Source organism: Toxotes jaculatrix, chromosome 16 (assembly GCF_017976425.1).
Source record: "Toxotes jaculatrix isolate fToxJac2 chromosome 16, fToxJac2.pri, whole genome shotgun sequence".
NCBI classification, from domain to species: domain Eukaryota; kingdom Metazoa; phylum Chordata; class Actinopteri; family Toxotidae; genus Toxotes; species Toxotes jaculatrix.
This window is the reverse complement of record NC_054409.1, coordinates 5,058,798-5,082,922: the sequence shown is the minus strand read 5'-3', so window position 1 is coordinate 5,082,922 and position 24,125 is coordinate 5,058,798. Positions and strand designations below refer to the sequence as shown.

General features: G+C 47.8%; 2 protein-coding genes across 5 annotated transcripts; one reads left to right on the top strand and one right to left on the bottom strand.

Annotated features, from left to right (window-relative positions):
- Positions 1–155: 155 nt before the first annotated feature.
- Positions 156–3,511, top strand: dync2i2 (dynein 2 intermediate chain 2). Of its 2 annotated transcripts, none has more exons than XM_041059761.1 (10): positions 156–174; positions 351–429; positions 871–1,131; positions 1,216–1,325; positions 1,509–1,666; positions 1,927–2,036; positions 2,135–2,305; positions 2,472–2,704; positions 2,828–2,985; positions 3,155–3,511. In XM_041059761.1, the coding sequence occupies exons 2-10, from the start codon at positions 352–354 to the stop codon at positions 3,391–3,393; spliced, it is 1,518 nt and encodes a 505-aa protein (XP_040915695.1). In that variant the 5' UTR covers positions 156–174; position 351; the 3' UTR covers positions 3,394–3,511. The 2 variants fall into 2 exon arrangements, with proteins under 2 accessions (XP_040915695.1, XP_040915696.1); XM_041059762.1 differs by lacking the exon at positions 156–174 and adding an exon at positions 226–244.
- sptan1 (spectrin alpha, non-erythrocytic 1) lies at positions 3,505–23,740 on the bottom strand. 3 transcript variants are annotated; one of them, XM_041059758.1, is made up of 54 exons: positions 23,501–23,740; positions 23,200–23,325; positions 22,481–22,621; positions 22,098–22,378; positions 21,828–21,972; positions 21,573–21,727; positions 21,272–21,407; positions 21,015–21,116; positions 20,755–20,892; positions 20,548–20,658; positions 20,305–20,382; positions 20,017–20,172; positions 19,681–19,885; positions 19,226–19,407; positions 18,864–19,107; positions 18,656–18,778; positions 18,338–18,555; positions 17,993–18,085; positions 17,749–17,883; positions 17,405–17,553; positions 15,833–16,031; positions 15,627–15,731; positions 15,485–15,517; positions 15,355–15,390; positions 14,670–14,717; positions 13,642–13,733; positions 13,354–13,498; positions 13,080–13,261; positions 12,899–12,998; positions 12,605–12,802; positions 12,356–12,502; positions 12,173–12,276; positions 11,810–11,972; positions 11,527–11,541; positions 10,227–10,358; positions 10,001–10,138; positions 9,809–9,913; positions 9,472–9,680; positions 9,262–9,382; positions 8,953–9,074; positions 8,724–8,856; positions 8,512–8,610; positions 8,237–8,396; positions 7,945–8,021; positions 7,642–7,851; positions 7,244–7,540; positions 7,005–7,117; positions 6,569–6,586; positions 5,103–5,157; positions 4,803–4,999; positions 4,652–4,705; positions 4,407–4,553; positions 4,158–4,305; positions 3,505–3,954 (listed from the first exon to the last, which is right to left on the bottom strand). In XM_041059758.1, the coding sequence occupies exons 1-54, from the start codon at positions 23,735–23,737 to the stop codon at positions 3,829–3,831; spliced, it is 7,383 nt and encodes a 2,460-aa protein (XP_040915692.1). In that variant the 5' UTR covers positions 23,738–23,740; the 3' UTR covers positions 3,505–3,828. The 3 variants fall into 3 exon arrangements, with proteins under 3 accessions (XP_040915692.1, XP_040915694.1, XP_040915693.1); XM_041059760.1 differs by lacking the exon at positions 6,569–6,586; XM_041059759.1 differs by lacking the exon at positions 11,527–11,541.
- Positions 23,741–24,125: the final 385 nt, after the last annotated feature.

Below are 24,125 nucleotides of genomic sequence, written 5' to 3'. Positions count from 1 at the left end.
GGAGACAGATACTCGTAAGTTGTTAACTTTGTTTTGTTTATTTTGATCCAATACGCGAACGGCTCCACAGCTGAAACCGCTGCTGAAAGAAAAGCATTGATTTTGTTTATCCTGGAGAGGAAGCGGAAGTGAACGCGAGACTTCTCTGACCCGGACATCCTCCCCGTAACCAAGGTAACGCGAGCTTTGTAGAAAATGGCTGCGCGTGAAGCGTCCGGCAACAGCAAGCGACACTATGGCTGTGGTGTGAACAGTGGCATCCAGCTATAGTACCACCGGACTGCCTCGGTGCGCTCAGTTTAGCCACTGAATGCTAATCCTTCACATTTTCTTTAAACGTGAATCATTAGCATGTTTGCTGACGAAGCTCTGGACTCAGTGAGTGTCCGGTCACTGTGGCGGAACTCCCATCAGTCTGAGCAGGAGTCGGTATGTCTGAGCAGCTGTTCCCCCTTGAACTCCCAGAGCTCTTTCTTAGTTTGAATGACAGTGTTTTTTTGTCTATGTATTATAGAAACAACACTGTACACAGTAGTTAGCTAGCTATCAGAAGCTAACGCGTTACGTTCAGGTGTTGCTCGGAAATGTAACCGATTGCAAGTAACTTTACACCGCATGAAATAACAGAAACCACCCCAATATGAGATGCTGAGTATATTAATATGACTTATTAATACTTATACATAACATATTTATCCAAGTCTAATACAAACAACGGTATACAGCGGAAGCACTCACCCAAAGCTAGCTTTTTAAACGTTTTAGGTACTGAAATAAATGACCATATTAAATATTAAATATAAACCATCACTATCGCACCTGTTACTCTGAATTTGATGTGAACGTGGCTTTTGCTTGCTGGTGTTTCAGAGAGGCTGCCAGACCAGAGCGGTGCTCAGTGCTGAGGCAGAGATCCAGACTACATCCACTGCCGTCAGCTGTACCCAGACGGAGCCACAGGACCAAGTAACGGAGCAGCTCTTCCAACAAAACCATGACGAGCCAGAGCCTCCAGGCCTGAAGGACTTCCTGCAGCGGGTTGAGGACACGGTCATCAGAGAATTGGTCAAAAATGCCAGGAGTCATGCCTTTGATGGGTTCCAGGCCAACTGGGTTGATCACAGTCAGCTGGTAAGCAGGACCAATGAATCTTGAGGCGCTCCCGTATTTTTATGGAGAGGTTTTGTGCCTTAGTCTGTTCTTCCGTGTTTGCAGGTTTCATGCCTCCATTGCCTTCAACATCCCATCGCTCAAGAGAGAGGTCTTCATGTAACAAGCGTGTCCTGGAATTGTACGGGTTCAGTTATTGCCTGTGCATATGGCCGGTATGTTTCTGTCACCTAATTTCATCTGTGTTATGTTAACAAACATGAAACTCCGCTGATGATGTTCCTGGATGTTTTCGACCAAAACATGAAGAAGGAATTGTTTTCTGTAGTCATCATGTGGTCAGTGTGGTTCAGGTGTGTGTGTGTGTGTGTGTGTGTGTGTGTGTAATTTGTGAGCAGGATCGACGATGGATGCTGGAGCACCGAGAGGTCGTACGTTTGCACGTGGAATCTGGATCGCCGAGCCCTCAGCCCCAAACAAGCAGACCTGGTCATAGATGTTCCCACTGCAGTCACCGCTCTGTGCTGTCATCCCAACCAGCCGGCCCTCATCGCAGGTAGACCCTCAGCTGATGACAGGCTGTCTCTGCAGGCTGCTAACAGCTGAGACCTTTGACCCTTTCTTCAACTTAACTAACCCAGGTTTATGTACTGTAGTCAGGCTAAAATGATCCTGTTAAGAATGGTAGGATTGGGAAAGTCTCCTGTTATTCCAACATGGGAGTGTTCCTGTGTTACTCGTTTGCCTGTGAGGTCATGAAGTGTGTTTAAATCTCAGTCTGTGTGTGTGGGTGTGTGTGTGTTGCTGCGGGTGCAGGGGGTTTGTACAGTGGAGAGGTGGTGGTCTGGGACACCAGTCAGACTCAGGATCCTGTGCTGGCCCTAACTGGGATGTCAGCAGACAGCCACAGGGAGCCTGTTTATCAGGTAGGTAGATACAGTCTGTTTGGTTTTCAGTTGAAAAGACATTAGTACAACATGTCCTGTGTGTGTGTGTGTGTGTGTGTGTGTGTGCGCGCACATAGGTTGCATGGGTACCTCTGCAGAAGAAAGGGGAGTTTGGGGTGCTGAGTGCCAGTTCAGGAGGACGGGTGCTGCTGTGGATGGTGGACTCCGACCAGGGCGGGTTTGTCCTGAATGCCGCCTACGCCTTAGTACGACAGCAGGTTCCTCACAGCAGCAGCGACACCTTCAAGGTGAGTTTCAGGAAGACAACAGCTTCACTGCAACACTGAGGAACTGTTCACCTGTCGCTGTCAGACACAGAGATTGTGTGTGCAGCTCCTCAGTCTCCACAGACTCAAAAGCTGCTCTGAATCATTCTGGATTTGAGACACAGTTACAGTGTGGTTTTGCCCGTAGGCCCGAGGCAGCAGCACCGTGGGTGTCACCTCCCTGGCCCTGTCTCCCTGGGACCCTGACACCTTCCTGGTGGGCTCTGAGGGCGGCCTGCTGCTCAGATGCTCCTTATCCTCCAAGACCCTGGCGGCCACAGCCTCCGAGGGCCAGAGCGTGACGCTGAGAGCTCCAGCAGTCTTCTCATTCAGGCCTCGCAGCGGCCCCATCCACTCCATCCACTGCTCCCCTTTCCACAGGTGACAGCCCCCACCCCACCCCACCCACGCACTCACACACTGAAGAAATGAAAATTACATTGGTGATCAGCTGTTATTTTCCAGATGACCCAGTAGTGACTTTGTGTCTCATATTGTCTGCAGGAACCTGTTTGTGAGCGCAGGGACTGACGGTCTGGCCCACGTCCACTCTATGCTGCAGGCGGACCCTCTTCTCTCTCTCAGGGTTTCAGAGTCCTACGTGTTTCAGGTGCAGTGGTCTCCAACCAGACCACTGGTGTTTGCTGCAGCCACAGGACAAGGTGCAACTTCTAAACTGTGTGATGGTGTATTTTCTGTTAGGTCGTCTTTTTTTTTTTTTTACAGCACATTTGTGATTTCAAAGCAGGATTTACAAATCAGATTCAGATCAACAGGCAGACCTCTCATGGAGTATGTGTGTGTTTTTGTCTCTCTCTCTCTGTCTCCCAGGTGAGGTGCAGATATTTGACCTGGGCCGCAGGTCTCTGAGACCAGCAGCCACCATCCAGCAGGGAGCAGCAGGCCAAGCTGCGACTTGTTTGTCCTTCAACCGTCAGAACCCCCACCTCTTGGCCGTGGGGAGCGCAGACGGGAAAATCGGTGTTTGGCAGCTGAGCACGGATTTGACGGAGCAGAGACCCAGAGAGAGCAGCCAGCTGGAGCAGATAGCCAATCAGATGGCAGAATGAGACACGTTCTACCTGGGACAGATTGCTGCGACGATGTCAACTGTGAACACAAATCTCAAAGACTGAAAAGAACTAAAGCGTGGAAGTGAAATAAAAACGAGTGAGTGGAGGTTTCCAGTTCTAACCAGTAGCGTTTATTAAAGCACACTGTAGTTGTTAAGCTGTCGGTACAACATTATTGTTACTATTAGGTTCTTAAATTCATCGAAAGCACAAAGCTAAAACAATCACATTCAAACGCAGACAGATTCACTATGCTATTGTGAGAAGCACAAAGTTAAGGGCAGAGCGAGATAAATAGATAATACAGACAGTTGTTATTGGTGAATATTCCTGGTGCCACAATCATGCAGTTTCAGCCGTGTGTTTGTGTTGAAGAGCGTGTGTGTGTGTGGGGAAAACGCATCCCGATTGGTCACTGGTGGGGGGGAGGGGCTAGTTGACGAAGAGTGAGCGGGTGAATTCGACGAAGTCGTAAGCTGACGGCAGCTCGCGGCCCTTGCTGTCGAGGTAGGGCTTCATGTGCGACAGGCAATAGTCCGCCTGCTCCTTGGTCAGGTTCTGAAAGGGAGAGAGAGGGGGGGGGGGGGGGGGGGGGAGAGAGGAGGAGAGAGGAGGAGAGAGGAAGGGGGGGAGAGGGGAAGAGAGAGGAGGGGGGGTAGGGTGAGGGGGGGGGGGGGGGGGGGGGGGGGGGGTTAGACCTAGAAGATGTGGCACTGAGACTAAATCCGAAAACGGGGGTGTGAGCGGTGAGCTCGTCTCACCTGGTAGAGCTCTTCTTTAGTGACATAGGGTTTGTTCTCGGTGCTGAGGGCTCGGAAGGCGCTCTCGATCTCCTCGCTGGACTTGACGTTCTCCGTCTCGCGGCTGATCATGAATGCCATGTATTCTTGCAATGACACGTTTCCGTCCCTGCACGCACACAGTCCTCGGAGTTAGGCAACAAATACAAACAGACACACTGGTTTCACTTTTACAAGCTTCAGCGTTAATTTCCTGAACATGTGACAGACCTGTTGGGATCCACCGTGTCGAGTATGGCCTCGAACTCGGGATCAGGTTCTCCTTCTTCCACCATGGGCAGGTCGTAGCCCAGCGAGCGCAGGCACGACTTGAACTCCTGGTGGTTCAGACGGCCGGACTTCTCCTTGTCAAAGTGCCTGTAAAAGAAAGTGGGCGAGGGTGAGGATGCGACCTGGATCGGATCGGATCAGGCACAGAAACACCGTCACGGCGACGGCAGGTCGACGGTGCTTACTTGAACATCATGCTGAACTCCTTCAGAGCCTCCTCTGTCACTCCAGTGGTGTTCCTGAAACACAAAGAGGGAAGAACACAAGGTGAACACGAGGCCTCCTCCCGCTCCAGACCAGCTCGGCCACCTGCAGTAACTGTACGGTGGTGTGTACCTGGCCTGTATCTGCTGCTCCAGGTTGTGTTGCATCCTCATTCCCAGCTGGTCCAGCTGGTCCCACTGCTGGGCCAGACCCACCGTGCTGTGCTCTGTGTACTTGTTGTCCAAGATCAGCGCTTCCTCCATAGCTGCACCCAGATCTTCAATCTTCTTCAGCTGGCTGCGCATGGCCCTGATCTCCTGATGCTTACGCTACACACACACACACACATCAGAAGAGCTTGGTCTTGTCGTCTGCTCGCCTCCAGCAGCAGCAGCGCTGTTACACGTCATGATTTGCCACTGTGATATTTACCTTAGTGGCCTCCAGCTGAGACTCCAGGGTTCCAGACTCCTCTACCATACAGGACCTGACACCAACAGAAACTGAATTCAGAGAGAAACCAGCACAGTCCACCACTACACACACACACACACACACACACACACTGTTAGGAAGACACACACTCTTCAACATTCAGTGTCCCCCCAGAGAAACCTTTATGAGTTCTGATGACAGGTGCAGAGGAAACTGGGAAACTTGGGTGTATTTATTATTTAATCAATTCATTTAACATGTCCCCCTGTTGGGACAAAGTCCAATTCACATTTGAATGTGGATCTGTTGTGCTGCGTTTTACTGCCGCAGAGTGGAGCTGAATTAATACTCAACACTATCTACAGGTATGCCACACCATGCAGGGCTGCTAAGGCTGCTGCTGCTGCACGCAGGACTGGAAACTGCAGCCGATCGTTAGTAGCTCATGGAAAAAAACGAAAAGTCAGCTTTGTGTCACGGGTGATGGGTGGATGGTGTTCTTTCAGGTTCACAGCACACGAGCAGGAAAAGACACCACAGGGACCCAATGGGACCAAATTCCACTGATGAAAGCTGCTTTAAATAATGGAAGACAACCAAGTGCAGTTTCCTTCACACACAGTACAAACTAGGTGGCAAGGCCGATCCACTAGTTGGAAGCAGTGGCTGGGACTTTGGGAGTTGGAGGACTGGGTGAGTGTTATTACAGCGGGGGGGGGTGACTGAGCACACCAGAGCCCAATGTGGTGTTTTTTTTTTTTTTTTAGACTGGGGTGTGCATGAGGTCACACGGCCCTCAAACTGCGTGGGTCAAGACAAAAGCAAAAAAAGGAAACCAGAGCGAGGCTCGAAAGAGGTTGACCTTCCGGAAAGATCATCAGCAACTTGGTACTGATAGACACAGATAACCCGTCGATAGGCTATGCTATTCAGAGAGAGGACGGAGGACCAGAGGTTAAACATCAGACAAGGAAACAGAGGGAAAACACAGGGAATATTCCAGAAAACGAGACTAGATCAAGACCTGGTGTGTGGCTGGACCGCTGTGGAAAACAGCTGTAAACTGCTGCTTTGAATGGAGAGAAGCTAAAGCTCGAAACGTCGCTAGATGACATCATAAATAACAAGATGTTAAAGGGTTTGAAAAGTTGGTAAATCTAGGTACTTTTTTAAAAACGGCTGATGGGGAAACTCCATCACTCAGTCAGCTGACCAGTGGTGGAAGTTCAGCCACAGCCGTCGCGGTCCAGCCAAAAACTCATGTACATCAAGGATAAGGAGTAAGAGGAACATGTGGTTTAAACTGGTCCTACCAAGCTTGATCATTTAAATACAACACCCACCTTAAAGATCAAAGATTTCATCATCACATGATCACACTGACACAGGTTTCACAGCCACACACACACACACACACATTCAAACACTCAGACGAATAAAAAAAGAGAAAAAGTGATATTAACCCATCCAGAAGATATGTCCTGATTAGCACAGTAATCCCAAGCACCAGCGAGGAAGCAGCCAAGAGAAGGGAGGGGGGAAAGAGAGGGGAGAGAGAGAGAAATAAATACACATTAACAACATGAAACAACATGAGACAACAACACAGTGCAAACAACCCCAAAAAACGCAGGGTGGCGACTTTGTTTTTAAGCTTTGAAATTGGAGACGTGTTCTGACGAACGAACAGTCGACGGGTAAAGCATGCCTCGAGCTGAGGTCATCAGAGGCTCTACAGAAAGACACACACTGCCGAAAGCGCGCCTGCAACACGCCGGTGTCGCGACCTATTCGGTCGACAGCGGCGTCGTGTCAGCCACATCGGACATTTTCGGGAACAATCGTAGCCCGAGCGCCTAGGCTGAACAGAGCTCTCGAGGTTGGACCGCTGTCCTCTACCTGGTCTCCTGCAGCCACTGGTGGAAAGCGTTGGCGTGTTGTGCAAACTCCTGACGCAGCTTGTCATTTTCCTCCTGTCGCCTCTGCTCCTTCTGCAGCTCCAGCTCTCGCTCCTATGTTTATAGACAGAGCGAGGTAAAGAGTGTTACTGTGTGAAGCTGCTAATCACTTCCTACGTGTACTTCCCAATAAAGTTATTTTTATTAGGAAGACAACAGGAGTTAGCCTGTGTCTTGTACCTTGATGATCTTCTGCAGGTTCCTCCAGGTCTCTTCCAGGGCCTCCATGGTGAACCAGGTGTAGGGGTTGGACACAACCTGGTAGCTCTTGATCTGCTGGTCCAGCTCGGCCAGCTGGTTGAAGTCGGCCTGAGCCGAGCTTAGCGAGGAGCGGAAGGCCTCGTGGGCTTCACGCAGAGCCCGGATCTCCTCCAGGGAGTTGCACCTCACTGGGTCGGTCAGATCCTCCTCCGCGTTCTCGAACCAGCTGTTGAAGGCTGACGCCTTCTTGGCGAATGTCAAAAACAGGTCTTCAACCTGGGGTGGAAAAGAAGCGTAGGATCCTTAAGCGTGGATTTCGAACGGATTTGTGGAGGCATGGACAACCTGACAACATGAGCGCCCTCTGTCCTCTTTACCTTTCTGAAGTGCTCCTGAGCCTCCAGAAGCTTCTTCTTGCGAGCGGCTGAATTGGACAGCAGCTGGTTCCAGCGCTTCATCAGGGCAGCATGACGCGCCTCAATGGCTTTTGATTGGACGTGCTTGGCAGCCAGCAGCTGGTCCTTCAGAGCTGTGATGTTAGTGATGCCCTCCTGCTGGAAGGCCTGGAGACCGGCGTCAAACGTCTCCTGCAGAGAGACACCGAAAATGGGACGTGGTCAGTGGAGACAGTAACGTGGCACAGAGGGAAACACAGAATACTGTCTGAGGGGAGGGAGTACCTGCTTGGTGAGCAGGGTCTGCACGGAGGACAGGTCTCTGCCGTAGTCGTCGGTCTTCAGGCTGTTTTCTTTCTCACCTAAACACAAACCACATCCACAGGTTAGGAAGCGATTCAAACACAAACAAGCTAACAGGAGTCAGGACTTGCTTAGCATATTCTGTTTCCTTGTTTTGAATTCATGTTATATAATGAAACAGAATAAATAACTGGTCTTGGAGCCTCTAAAGGACCTTGAAGGTCTGAGAGGGAGGACAAAGTGTCTGGGGACAAGCCGCTTCATGTATTCGTACCAATCCAGGACTCCACCACATCGGCCTTCCAATTGAACTGCAGGAAGGCAGAGTTTTCATCCAGCTTGGCCTTCCTCTGAGCCGCTGCCCTCTCCAGCTCAGACACTTTGCCTCGCAGAGCCGACATCTTGGCGCTGATGTTGTCCACATGATGGTTGTTCTGTTGAGACACACACACACAAGAAAAAAAAAAAAAGACGTTAATACACATTTGCTTCTACAGTCATTCTGCACAAGTCACACAGATGATTATTAATGTGCTATTTAACCAGTACCTTCTTGATCAGCTCCTCTCCGTTAGCACACACGTCATTGACTCTGTCCCTGTGCACGGTGAAGTCAGTCTCAAACGCTTCATGCTTTTTCAGCAAGCCCTGTTGAAAATATAGAATTCGCTGAAGTAAAACTCATCACCACTTGTTAAGGTTTAAAAAAATAATAATAGGTTGTTTTTTTTTTTTTTTCTCAGTCTTCCCCTGAACAGCACCTGCACAGCAGCCAGCGTATCTCCGTAGTCCTCACTCCCAACTAGATTCAACTTCTCATTAATCCAAGCTTCTTCCTCTTCCACGTTCGCCACAAACTGCTGGTACTCCAGCGACTCCTCCAGCCTCTGTCCCCTGGTGAGCGAGCACACACACACATTGCATGGCGTTTAAACACCCGTTTCGGGTTTCTTTGCTACGGGTTGCGGCTGCCTGGCTCAGCGGCCTTACCTTGCTCCAGATAAGTCTTTGAGTTCCTTCCAGTGGTCGACAAACTGGGCGAGCCTCTGCTGGATCTCCTCCTGGCCGATGGTGTTGTCATCAGACAGCTTCTTCCCAGTGTCCAGCACCGACTGGGGGCACACAGAACACACTGATCCAATCACTGGATACCAGAGCCATAGCATTTCCCTGAGTATTCCCCCTTATACTCACATGATACTGGGGTGATTAAGTCAGAATGTCAACCTAATGAACTGATCAAACAGGGCAGTTATTATATAAGCTAGCTAGCAGCTAGCCTGAGTCAGGCCTCCCTACCTGAATGGCCGGCTCGTGGGCTCCCAGCTCTGCCTCCAGTCTCTTGTGTTTCTTCCTCAGATTCTGTACACCTGTCAAATCACGTCCGTAGTCCTCCGAACTCACAAGCAACTTCTTCTCTCTGTGAGGGGGGGAGTTGGAGCAAAAATGTTTATATTATACATACTGATATAGCAGGTAACGTGAACCGCTTGGGGAATTCACTCTTACTTGATCCAAGATTCTTCATCGTCCAGGTCCCTGAAGAACTGGTGTAGGCGATGGGACTCGTTAAGTTTGGCCCGACGGCCGGCGGCCATGCTCTTGATCTTGGTGAAGCGGCCGTTGACAGCGTCGCGCTTGTCCTTCACCTGAGAGGTGTCGAAGGCATTGCTGGCCATCAGGCTGTCGGCCTGGCCGTTCAGATCCTTCAGTCGATCCTGCAGGGAGGGAGGGAGAGAGACTGGTCAGAGGGTCTCGTCCTAACTGGGACCTTTTAAAATACCGTGTGCTCCCTCAGGTCTAGCTGACCCACATGCTGAGCCACTTCTAGTAATGAGCTTCATACCTCATGGGCAGAGATATCAGCCTCCAGCAGCTGGTGTTTCTTCAGCAGATTGTTGACTGAGGCCAGATCTTTCCCATAATCCTCAGAGGCAAGAAGGGCTTCCACCTGAGGCACAACAACATGTCATCATGTGACTCACACACACTCATAGAAGATTCTCTCAGTGTTTCTGTCCGCCACGCAGACTCTCACCTCAGAGAGCCAGAAGTCAAAGTCCTTGATGCCCGTGTTGAAGTTCTGCTGCTTGTTGGCCTCCTTGAGTTTCTGGCTCTTTTCTGCAGATTTGTTGACGAGGAATTGCCACTGTTCATCCAGAGCGCTGAGGCGCGCCTGAAACCAGAAGAGTCGTGTTTGAACTAAGCTATTCACTGTCCGTGGATCTCATTCTTGTCTGTGTACTCAGACAGGGAGAACACACCTTGACTGCGTCCTCGCTGCCAGCGCAGGCTCCTCTCTGGATCAAGGCGTTGCCGGTGTCGATGACTCCGCGGATCCTGTCTGCGTTGGCGTGCAGCTCGGCCTCAAACGCCTGATGCTTTTGGTGCTTACTCTGACAGCGCAGACAAGAGGTGGGAGAAAACAGGGACACAGCATGAGAACCACTCGGTGGACGAGCTCCTGATTTACGGTGTAAATGTCCCAGAACTTTCCTTCCACTGAGATTACTAATTGAGTTTTAGGACACCCCCAGTTTTCTAGTGAGTAACCTTAAATGGTACAAAGGTAAGGATTAAAAAATAATAATAATAAAACCAAGAACTGAAAAATAATGTAATCAACTTACAGCTTTACAGCAGCAATGGAACTAAATGAAGTCTTGAAAGTTAATGCAAATGGAACAAACTGCATTACTGAACCCTCTGATACTTCCTGTACTACAGGAAGTAGAACAGGAAGTATTTTGGTTTTTGTTTTCCCAGTTTGACCAAGTTTTTAAAAAAAAACCAAACCCTTTGTCTGGACCATTATGAAGCTGTTGTAGTTTTTGCAGTGGAATACAAAAATAAAATTGCTTCAACACAAAACAGCAACTGTGACAGACAATGTGTCGGACGTTGATACACACACACACACACACACAGGACGAACAGGTGAAGAACAAAAAAAAATGGCGGGACAACATCCGCAACAGAGCCGACTCTGAGAAAACCTACTGGAGGAAGGAGTCACTTCAAAGTTGCTTCATGTTTGTATCTTTCAAAGTTTCCACAGACGCTCTACAAGACGCTCACACTCCATCATGTTTTTCAACTTCAAGAAACGGATCCAGTCAGGGAGCAAATCTGTCAGCTCGACACTGCTGTCAGTCAGGAATCACTCAGTCCAATTTGATTTGTTTTGACTGCGGGCTCAAATCAAGTGTGTGTGTGTGAAGCAAGTTTAAAGATAACCCCCTCCCCTCAAGAACTGAAATTAAAAATGGAAGCCACACCCAAAAACTAGTAGCCTTTGATGACAAAACAAACCTAGAATAAAAAAATATATATATAAATATGAACACAGAATTAAACCAAAGATTTTTTTTTTTTTTTTAAGTTATCAAAAATTAATTCCCAAGTGGAAAAGAAGCTGGAACTCAACAGTGCTGATGAGGGGACAAACTCAAAGACGGACAGAATGCTTGGTCTAAGTCGCGACTACACACATAGCAAAGACAAGGACACATGGAGGATAACCTTGCTCGGTTGTTAGTCAGCTGACACACTACTCAAACTTACCAGCAGCTTGGACAGCTATAAAAAAAACAAAAAAAAAAAACAAATACGACAACGGGAGAAAAATTCAGTACAGGACAAAGGGAGGGATCAGTTAAAGAAGAGTATTGTCAATACAACAAGACAAAACACATTAGCCATTTTAAGGTCACATGACTGGCTTATTTATTTGGTACCATCTGTGAATATGTATGTTTCCTTAACAAATTTTCCTTAGTTCCCTACATTTTTCTTTGAACGTTTCACAGGCCCAAAGAGCCTGTGCTAACAGAAGACTAATGTTTACCTGGATGTTAGTAGGGTCTTTGTAGGACTCGTCACTGGCGGTCTGCAGCTTCTCGCTGATCCAAGCCTCTATCTCGTCCACGTCCCTGCTGAACTGCTGCAAGGTCTGGGATTCGCCCAGCTTGGAGCGTTTTTCGATCATCTGGGCCTTCAGCCGGCGCCACCTTTCAAACATCGAAATCGGAAGTTTAAAAAGTGAACTCAAACAACAAAAGTATTCAGACGCATGGAGTGGATTCAGGACAAGTCTGTCTTTCTGTTTTGCACTAATGTAATTTTGTCTTTGTCTCTTGGAACTTAAAGTGTTACCCCCTTTGGAACGGTGTGTTTTGCGGATCCATAAATGAACGCAGATGTTTCCTACCTGTCGAGGACTTCATTGCGGCGGTTGAAGATCTCCGGTTTGGCATAATGGTCGGCCCCTATCAGCTGATCAGCAAAGGACTGCAAGGCAGCGATCTTCTCCTCCTGTACAACAGGGCAACATTTGATCATTTACAGAACACGCTGAGCAATCCATTTAAAAACGTGAGACTCGTTTACTGACCTGCACATTAATAGCTTTGTCAAAGTCTTCGTGTTTCTTGATGAGGGCTTCCACGCTGTCCAAGGAGTCGCCTTTGTCGTCGCTGGCGAGGAAGGCTTCGCGAGCTGCCATCCAGTTCTCAGCCTGTTCACAGTCCCTGTTGAAGAGCTGGTGAGGGACACAGACAAGAGTCAGTCGGTGGAGACAGCTGCCCGTGATGATGTAATAACGGTCTCTTACAGGTTGTCTCATGGTTTAAGGCTTCGTTACCTGGAGCTCAAGGCATTGGTCCAACATCATGCGACGCTGCACCCAGGCCTTCTCCAGGTCAGCACGCTCACGATCTAGAGCCTCCAGTTTCTGCTGGATCTCAGGACTGGCGTAGTGGCCTCGCGCCAGGAGCTGCTGACCGAACTGTTCAAAGGCCTGGAAGGTGCCAGCACGAGCATCGATCTCTGTGCGGTGTTCCTGAGCAGACGGAAAGAGAGAAAAGAAGTTAGATGGGAAATAAACTGCACTGATGTCTGTGAATATGTACAGATACAGAAGGGAGGAGTTCAGTACCTGGTGTCTTTCCAGGAGGGCCTCGGCTCCGGTCACATCTTTGGCCAGCTCCTCTGAGGACACCAGCCCTCGGATGCCGTTAATCCAGGACATCAGATCTCTGTGTACAGATAAAGAGTTTGAGCCAAACAATACCTTAATGCATCTTAGACTCACACCCTATTTTCAGTTCTCTCCTCACCTGAAGTCAGACAGGAAGCGCTGAAGATCATGGGAGTTGCCCAGTTTGTCCTTGCGCTGGTCAGCACGTCCCACCAGGCTGCTCCAGGCAGTGTTCAGCTCAGTGCATTTCTCCTGGATGTCATCCACTGCCTCCGGGTGGGACTGGATGAGACGCTCCGCCGTCTCACCGAGAGAGTTGACCTGGGCAGGGGAGCACAAGCGATGAGTTAAAGTCTCGGAAGAAAATCCTGTAAAATCTTACATTCAGCCAAAATCCTTTACGACCGACTGACCTTATCGCCGAGGGCTGCCAGGTCTCTCTCAAAGCCTTCATGTTTGCGCTGCAGAGCCTGAACACTGGCCAAGTCGTGCCCGTAGTTGTCGGTGTTAAGGGCCTGGTTCTTCTCCTCAATCCATTCTTTAGTTTCATCGGCATCTCTGTGGACGCACAAACACAACTTGTTTGGCCAGATGTTGTAAAGAGAACCCGTGTGTCATCATCATCATCTGGAAGTGCAGTGTGACATGATACCACCCAGGCTCCAGTAAGTGTCAACACAAACTGGAGCTTTGGTTCGTACCGATGAAACCGCTGCACCTCGTGGGCGCTGCCCAGCATGTTGCTCCGTTCTTCGGCCAGCTGCTGCAGCGACCGCCAGCGATTATTCAGCTCCTGGACATAAAACAATAAATATTGAACGGGCGCTCGACACGTTTCAGCCCTTCCTGCTGCTTGTTTCCTCTACTGCGAAATAATCAGACGGCAGTACGTGAACTTAATATACGCTCAATTATAAAAGGAACTCATCAAGCGATTATAGACGTGCTAATAACATGAGCATAAAACAGATACAAAGATAAAACAGATAATTAAGAGATCAAGTTCTAAAGTGAAATGACTAAACATATTTAACTTAGCTACAAGGATGCAAACAGAGCATGTGCTATTTGGCATAGTTTGTACTTGATGTGCATTTGCTGGGCACAGACAGGGATGGACACACAAAGGTGAATGGATGATGAGGGTGAGATGCACAGGACTGGATGCGTGGTGAATACATTACTAGGGCTGGATATCGGCACTGATCTCCCGACTCACTTTGATTTGGATGCACTACGTCCAGAATCGATTCGATGAGACAGGACAGACACTGAAAGTCTGCTCACTAATTCATCTGCACTGTTTGTGTTGACAGGACATCAGCCTGATATCTGAACAAGGCATCGTTCAAATAAATCAGGATCAACTGGAAAATCAATTTTTCTATCCAGCCCTAAACATGACATGGTGTAAAGGACAAAAAAAAAAAAGTACGAGCACAAAGACAACATCTACAAAGAGATGCTGAAGACATAACTCAAGTAGTATGTCGGTAGTCATTCATTCATCAGTAAACAAGATGGACTGAGAGAGGACGAACGTATGCCACAGGGAAACGGGATGGAACCAAACTAACACTGAGCCCTGTCGACACTGGAGACGAGGTTTCAGAGGACAGGAAGACAGATCACGTAACAACCGAAAGGAGACCGTACTGATGGGGTTAGTTCTCTGATCACAATGCAGGGGACAGACGTGGGATGGACGGGATGGACTAGTTCATCTTACCTTGATAGAATTAAAGTTAGCCGTTGTATGAACAGCCAAGCGAATATTCTACAGTCAAAAGGTGAACAGAACATGGCAGAGAGAAGGGAGGGGCGAGGAGGAGGAGGAGGAGGAGGAGGACAAAAACAGAAAAACACCACACCAGTCAAGAGGGTTATGAAAACTCCCAGGTTTTGTCTTGGTCTTCTCCCAAGACCAAGTGAGACTTTTAACACCAATCAGGAAACAGTAAGCACTGCAACCATGGCTAGAGCAGAACCAGCCAACCAGAGCCCAAACACTGAATTATGATGAATCAAAGACAATTGAGACATCTGGAGACATCATTTAAATGGAAATGGAATCTTGGGGGGGGGGGGATTCCGAGGCTCCCTAGTTGTCTCATCAATGTCCAATCATATTATTCCATGAGGACGTGTAACATTAAGCCCCAATGCCAGGTGGATGTCTTATTGGGCATGATTGCAGTAAACTGTAGTAGTGATACATCAGAGTCAAACATCAACCCAATGCTGAACAGTCATGCACAGTTACAGTATCAGATCAAGATCGACAGGCTGTCAAATCTTTGCAGTTGATGCATTTAGTTAAAAAAAAAAAGAAAAAACACACACACACACAAAGAAACTGGAATGTTTGAATGTGTTTCCTGGAGACTGATTCAATTGTGTTAGATGGAGCTTACCTTCCATGGAGATGCAGTTTTAGAATCAGCTTCATCCTGTACGAGAAATAAGGCGTGGTAAGCACACACGTCACTGAAAAAGTTCTTCAATATAAAGCAAAAAGAAATTAATTACAGAAATCATTACAACCTTGCCAGGAGCTGCACCCAGCATATCTTGTTGCTGCAAATTGAAAAAAAAAAAAAAACAAGAAAAAACATGGTCTTCGTTAATTTACATCTAAAACATGGAAGGTGGCTCATACAGGTGACCTGAGGACAGAGGACTTTACCTGAGCCTGAACCATGGGGGCCTCCTCAGCCATGAGGCCTTCAGACTCCAGCTCAGACGCCACTTTGTTGATGTCCCTCAGACGAGACTCGTTGGCCTTCAGGTCCTGCATCAAACAAAAGAACAGCATACGTTTTTTTCTTTGAGACACGGCCACGAATAAATGACAATACACACGACTCGAACATTAAAAACCTTGTACATTACCTTCTGGAAGTCGTCAAACTTCTTCTGCAGGACCTCGACCTGCTCCAGGTCGGAGCCGACCTCCTCGTTAGTGAGGGCGCCCTCCTTCTCGTTGATCCACTGCTGGAGCTCGTTGGCCTCACGGAACAACATGAACTTCTTGCAGCTCTTCTCCAACATGTCCTTGCGTTTCTCTCCCAGGTCCAACAGAGTCCCATACCTTGGAGGGGGGGACACAAGGGATAACAGGAAATGTTACATTAGAAAAAGCAATGGAGAGTCAGTGACTGGAAAAACACGGACATGCTGTGTGATGGGAGCTTGTGCACATAGATCCTGTGAGGAAGCCTCTCACAGTGGGACAGATTTATGAGCTTTAGACATTGTGAAAGCAAATAAACACTTATTAAACCAAAGCATGAAATGATGATTCTATTACTGAACACCAAGGGGACAGGAAGAACAAAATCTACTCAAATCTACTTTGAGTAGATTCTGGTTTTTGTTTTTTTGACGACCTACTTTTTGCTAGTTATCCCTAAGTTTGTCTAACAAAACAATCAATTTGAAGATATTCTGGACTCTGGGAAGTTCTATCTATCTCTATATTTTATACCCAAAATGTAAATTCAGGTAATAATTATTTCACTGCTTTAATAGATAGACAAAAGGCTGTTAACAACTCTAAACAACCCAAAGGACACTTCGATCAATTCCATTAAAAAAAAAAAAATGGAAATAATAAAAATGAAATCAGAAAATCTAAACTCTAAATTGTTAGAAGAGAGTTTATCTACATGTCCATCTATACGTACAAGTTCATCTATAATGCAGTAGATTTCAGTTGTGATTCTCTGAGGCACCAGGATCAGCAGAATTTCATTTCAACTGAGTTACTGAATGATTATTAAAGCTAATTTCTCTGACGGATTAAAGGTGGCCACTACAAAAATGTGCAGAACATAATGTTTTATGAGGCACATTACGGCTGATGATGCAGTTAAAAAAAAAAAAAAAAAAAAAAAAAATCAGAAATGAACATTCATAGACAAGCCGGGGATGAGAAGGAAGCAAAAGGTGTGGTACTTCTATACCTGTGCTGAATAGAAGATGAGGATGACGTGAACACCAGTGTCACACAACATGAGGGGTTCTGGGGTATGGGTGGGTTGGGGGTGGGAGGTGGGGGTGTAAAAACTGAAGATGATATTTAGCGGCATCGTGACCACAAGAACACGCACAGGGGACGCCGATTCCTACTCACAGCTCTTCCACCTGCTTCATGCGCACAGACACGCTGCAGGCCTCCTTGGTGACAAGCCTGCTCAGTTGGCAAGGCGTGGGTGAACGCGCAGCGAGGCGAGAATTAAGTTGTTAAATACAGTGAGAGGACAGCAGAGGAGAGACAGAAAGAGGCCGGGGGGGGGGGGGGGGGGCGAGGTCAGTAGTGTTAAAATCTGAGCAGCAAAGTAAAGAGAGGTTAAACAAAGCAGAGAAAAGACTGGAGAGAAACACTTCAACTTCAAAGGAGAGATGAGTTAGTCAACGATGCTCTGCTGCAACATTTCAGAGGCTGTGATGCTGGCGTCTTACTGATTGTCTATCTGGTCTTGGCGCAGTGCAATGCTGCCGTGTTCGTCCAGCAGGTTCTCCCTGGAAGAGGACTGGGTGGGGTCCAGCTTCTTCACGTAAGCAGCGGGAACAAAGCCCTGGCGATCGTTCACCTCCACCTTCCACCAGTCCTGCAGCAGGAAGAAGAGAGGGACACCCTGCTTATTACCTTTAATCTTTTTTTAATTTGTTCAACCTTGACAAGAGATTATTAATCAATTACTGATCATTAGTGTGGCCAATGAGTGATTAAACACTTTACTTCATCCCTTACATTAACATTAAATACCTTCTTCATTGTACACAGAGCTGGTTCTTATCTGTACCTTGTTGGTGCTGTTGAGCAGGGTGAGGATATCCCCTTTCTTCATGGTTACTTCACGGGGGCTCTTTTCCTGGTAGTCATACAAGGCCAGGACCAGCTCCTTCCCGGTCTCATCATCCGTCGGCGCCACTTGTTGCTGTTCAGTTAAACAAACAATTCGTGTCACTGATTTGTGTTTTCTGAAAAACTAAAGAACATCTGTCTTCTGTTAAGGAGCTGAGAAGGACTGGGTTTTTTTTTTTTACCCTGCAGGACTGGGCCTGTTCCTTCAGGGCCTGGATGCTGCTGCCGTAGGCGCTCAGGTCAGACATGAGAGCCTCGTGCTTCTTCAGCAGAGCCTGTGGAAGACAAACTATTCAGCACCGCTGTGTCTGACCACTGACAAGGTAACAGTAACATCAAGTAACATGATGAACAGGGAGGACTTCACGTTGAAATACCAGAATGATCAGCAACTTTATATGCAGATGACATGTTGAATAAAGCAAATGAATTAAATATTTTTTTTTTAAAAATCCATTTGATGATGATAATGTGCAAAAGAAACAGAAATATAAAATATCTGGCTCGCATCTCTTCCATGCACGTACCTCAGCAGAGTCCTCGTCTTTGCCGTAGTCGGTGCTCCCCACGATGGGCTCCTTCTCCCTCATCCAAGACTCGGCCTCGTTGGCGTCAGCAAAGTACTGCTGGGCCTGCAGAGAGTCCTCCAGGTCCTGTCTCCTCTGGGAGGCTTTAGCCTTCAGTGTGTCCCAGCGTCCATGCAGCTCAGCCAGCTTAGCTTTCACATCCTCACCAGCAAAGTGCCCTGGGTACCCCGGACAAGAATGATCAGCCATTTTGAATGTTGGGACAGTATTTTCACTGGATTAAAAAAAGGACACAATTATCTCAAAGAAGAAGAATACCTTCCTCGACCATGGCCTCTCCTTTCTGGGTGACCGCCTTAATGCGAGGCTCGTGACCCGTGATCTCAGCCTGCAGGGCCTGGTGCTTCTTCAGCAAGTTCTGTACGCCAATCAGATCTTTGCCTGAGGAAAACAGAGAGGGGAGCTTTTACTAAAACTTCATCAATCATTTGAAATGTATGTGAGGAGGGTGAGCTTCAGTTTTTACCTCTGTTCGTAGAGGCAGCGATGGGCTCTTTCTCTCGGATCCAAGTCTCTTCATCCTCCACATCTCTGAACAGCTGCTGAAGCCTGAGAGAGTCGGACAGCTTCTGCTTGCGTGCAGCCATAGGCTCGCGCAGAGCTTCGTAACGGACAACTAAAGCCTCCTGCTTCTTGCGGATGTTGTCTGCATCAAAATGTCCAGCCTCTTGGAACTGACGGGCCTGAATTGTTATGCCATCAATACGATCCTACGAGACACGTTCACAGGGGGGAATTTATACATTTACATCACAGTTTTGTGCACAAAAAAAAAACAAAAACAGAGTATCAGGTATCCCCTTGTAATGAATGCCTAGTGTTGGGTACCTGGTGAGCAGCCACGTCTGCCTCCAGCAGTGCATGTTTCTTCTGCAGGTTCTGGACGCTGGTCAGGTCTTTTCCATAGTCGTCGGAAGCCAGGTGGCCCTCGACCTCATACAGCCACAGTTCGATGTCCTCTACGTTCCTGTTGAACTGCTGCTGCTGGTTGGCCTCACGGAGCTTGATGCCTAAAGGAAAACAGCAGGAAACAAACTCAGCTCAGACTGTTGTGGTAAATGATGGTGCTAAAACACAAACACTTGACAGCAGACTACGGTTCCAGCTACATATTGAATATTTTACTTAATAAGTCAAAAGATTCTCATCTATAAAGCTCTACTGTACAACCTTCCAACATACCTCACATCTTTTTTTCATTTAAATCTTGTAACTACATTAAACGATCCAGTGACTATGAATGTTCCGTATTCTCAGGTCTCACTGGTTGACCCACGCTTTACCTTTGAGCTCAGTGGCCTCCAGCAGTTTCTTCCACTGGGAGCTGACCTCCTCCATGCGGCCAGCCACCTCAGTGGAGGCGTAATGCTTTCCATCCAGCAGCTCCTGGCCAGACTTCTGCAGAGCATCGATGCGGCTTTGGTTGGCTGACAGCTCGGCTTCGAAGGCCTGGTGTTTCTGCACCTTGCCCTGCAGGTTGGAGGGGTCCTGTTGTCAAGAGAGGTACAGAGGCACAATGGTTAACAGAGTGGAACACTGGAATGTCCAAATACATTTCTAAACTGACTTACATGGATTTCAAAATGCTCCATACAATCTCCGACTCTTTGATAAACTACCTTGTAAGCTTCATCGGTGGCGGTCTTCATCTTTTCGTTGATCCAGCTCTTGAGCTCATCAGAGTCCCTGAAGAACTGCTGCAGGTGGAAAGAGTCCTCCAAGGCGGCGCGCCGAGACTGAGCACGCTCGTGCAGGGCGTTGCGGCGGCTGAGCAGCTAAAGATGTGACATGGAAGACATGTTACTTTTTTTTTTGGTTTCCACCGAGAGGAATTCTGAAATCCGGCCATCTGTGTTAGCATTCAGTGCTTAGATCTGAGGCGGATTCTACATTTGACTGGTACTTACAGCATCTCTGCGGGTAGCCACATCTTCTTTGGCATAGTGATTGTTCTGGATCAGTTTGGTAGCAAACTCATCCAGGGCCTGGAGATGTACAAGACAAAGAGATTAAGACTTGTATTTTATACAACTGTAAATGTTAAATCTAGCCGTGACTGCACAGCTTCCATGCAGGAGCAAATGATATTCTTGCTTAAAGAGTGGAGGGTGGAATGTAATCATATAGGTGGACAAACTGGAGTAACTTACAGTGATCTTTTCTTCCTGGGCACTAAGTGACTTCTCAAAGTCCTCGTGTTTCTTCAGCAGGGCCTCTACACTGTCCAGGGAGTCACCAAGGTCTTCATTCAGGAGGAAAGCCTATACAATGAAAATACATTAATAACTGGTACATCGCATCTACTAGTCAGTAAGAACCAGGGAAAATTCTTTCCTGACAAAAGGTATTAATGTTACCTCTTGTTTGCTCATCCAGTTGTCAACCTGCTCAGTATCCCTGTAGAAGAGCTGCAGGTCCATGCACTGCTCGTACTGCTGCCTGCGAACATCCCACAGCTGCAGCAGAGAGTCCTTCTCCTCAGCTAGGATGCCCAGCTACACACAACACAACACAACACAACACAACACACCAGTTTAAACATGGCACATGGTGGCGTGCTGGTATAAATCCAGTACAATAAGAAAGTACAATCTGGATGTGCTGCTCGACGTGTTACCTTTTCCTTGACCTCCTCAGAGGCGTAGTGTCCTGTATTGAGTAAGGCCTGACCAGCTTCATCAGTGGCTCTGAAACTGTCCTCATGGGCGTCAATCTCTCCCTGAAAAACATGAAAGAAAGACACTTTGAACTGACATTTCTTCTTTTTAAGCGTGAAATAAATGTTATATGGTATTTTGTATTCAACTTAAAACTTAAAAGCTCATCAAATTTCAACTTTCTATGACGGGGTTAGGTCTGAGACATGTTTGTTACCTTGTGCTCCTGGTGGCGGTCCAGCAGAGCCTCAGCTCCAGCCACGTCGTTGGCCAGTTCGTCAGCGTTTATCAGGGCCTTCATCTCCGTCACCCAGCTGGTCAGATCCCTGAAGTCAGCAGTGAAACGCTGCAGCCTGAAAGACATGGTCACAAGAGGGCAGGAGTGAGCAGACTTCTGTGGAGAGCGAGGCTCAGACGCCGCCTTACACGCCCTGTTGTTTTTCTGTCTATCAACTAATCAATCAAAGTAACCGAGTGTACTGCACGAGTAATAGCCGTGTGGCTCAGCAGTGTTTTACCGGTATGAGTCGTTCAGGCGGGTGTGGCGCTCAGCAGCCAGAGTGCGAATCTGCTCCCAGTTAGTGATGAGCTCGTCCTTCTTCAGGTGAATCTGGGAGGCATTTTGGGGATGTGTCTGCTGCAGGCGCTCTGCGTCGCCACCCAGTGTGTTGACCTAATTAAAAGAGCAGAAGAAGAGGAGAGGATGAGAATTAGTACATCAGGTTTTTCCACTTCATGGCTGCTCCCGTTATGTGTCCTGACATAAGTCCTACCTTATCTTCCAGAGCGGCAAGGTCTCTCTCCAGACCCTCGTGCTTGCGCAGCAGAGCCTGCACGCTGGCCAGGTCACGACCAAAGTCATCGGAGGCCATCAGCTGCTCCTTCTCCTTGATCCAACTGATGGTCTCATCCACATCCCTGTTGTCGGAATTAAAACGCACAGCCTCGTCAATATGGGCCATGAGAGAAAGTAATAACGTGTTCGTATTCAACACGACACCTAATTTCAATCCACACACACACTGTATAAAAGTGATGTTTACCTGTTGAATCGCTGAACCTCAGCAGCCCCAAACAGCTTGCCCTGCCTCTGCTGGGCCAGGCCCTTCAGGCGCTGCCAGGCAGCATTGACCTCGTCCTGCTTGCGAACTATGAGCTCGGCCTCAGGGTGGGTCTCCTGGATCAGCTTGGCTGCCAGCTGGTTCACCTCATTCACGCGCTCCTCGTGGGCCGCCAGGTCTGTCTGGAACTCCTCAAACTTCTTCTGCAGGAGCTCCACGTGCTCCAGGTCCTGGCCCAGCTCCTCGGAGGTGGCCATGGCCTCCTTACAGGCGGCAGTGGAGGAACAACATTGAGGTCAAAGTGTTTTGATGTCTACACACAAGTCAGACATCATCTATATGCTTGTCAGATTTGTGAATCTAACCTTGTCGCTGATCCAGTCCAGGGCATCTTCACACTCACGCAGGTACTGGACCAGTTTCTGGGCTTGCAGGAGACGCATTCCCTTTTCCTTGGTCCTTTGCAGCAGGAGGTCCCATAGGCGATGAAGCTCCTCCAGACGAGTCTACCACACACAAGACAGGTGGAAAGACTTTTTATTATTCAAGTTAGAAGAAAGAGAAGCAGAAGGTCAAAGAATTTATGAAAATCTATCAGCCACAATATTAAAACCAGTTTCCTGCTTTAATGTTGTGGCTGAATGGTGCAAATATATACTATATATTACTGTATATTCTTTTGTGAGCTGAACCGTATTCAACACAATACACAAGTCAGGCCATTTCCTCACAACAGAGCAACAAGAAGAGAAAGCTGACTGAGAAGAACTGGATCTGGAAGAATCTTCACAGCACTCAGGAGTCACACAGCAGTTCAACACCTACTTGGATATACTCAGCCATATTGACACTGGTAACTATGGGTCTTTGTTGTGTCCGGTAAGGCGTGTAGGACTGAATCAAATGGAAGGTGTTAACAGTAAACAGGATATTCAGGAAGCAAAGCTAAGTCAGGTTTACATATGTTTCTATAAGCATCCTTCATGGTGCAATCTAAGCGTCCAGCCCGCCATGGACACTGAATGCTATTGTACACCGATAATGTGTATCAGACTGATTGCGTCTTCATCACTGTGTGCCTTACTCGAATGGTCTCAGTGGCGAAGTGGCCCTCGCTGATCATGATGTTTCCAGTGTCGTCCAGTTTGATAATGGCCCCAGCATTGGCCTGAACTTCAGCTTCAAAGGCCTGATGTTTCTGCAGCTTACCCTGTTTAAAGAAGAAAACACGCCGTCAGAAGCATAATGTGCCATCATTAATTCAACCAATTAACAAATCAACAAAATTATTCAAATAAATGTCCTGCACCAACTATAAAACATACTGTGGCTAACTGGGCAGCAGTTCAAATATGCAGAGAGACATTAAACCCAGGCTGACAGACCTGCAGGTTGGAGGGGTCCTTGTAGTTCTCATCAGAGGCGATCTGCAGCTTCTCCTGGATCCACTTCTCCAACTCGTCAGCGTCGCGGCGGAAGAACTGAAAGCGGTACGAGTCCTCCAGCTTCTGCCGGCGCATGATCGACAGCTCCTTGAAGCGCCGGTAGCGGTCCAGCACCTGCTGCCGGCGCTCCTGGATGTCTTCGGCTGTCTCCAGAACTTTGACCCCTGCGGTGTCCATCTTCTGGAAACAGACAATGGGTTACACTTGTTAGTTCTGAACACAGGTTAAACCATCAAACTGCTTGACCACTACTAGGTTAAACTACATCCATGACAGATCAGCTCTGTGCAGAAAAGCAGCTAACATAAATTTAAAGCAAATTAATTTCTGTGAAATTTAGACAACACTGACTAAAGGGAATATTCAGAAAAGCCATCTAGCCTTTATAGTAAATAGCTCCTGTTTGTCCCTCTGTCTCTATCTCTGTCCCTCATCAATATAAAGTTGTTTTCATTTAGTACAATGGGAAACAAATGAGAGAAAGGGGATCATTTGTGTGAGGATCCTTAACTTACAACTTGTCTCTTGACGGAAACTTGGCTTGGAACTATGAGGCCCGATATAA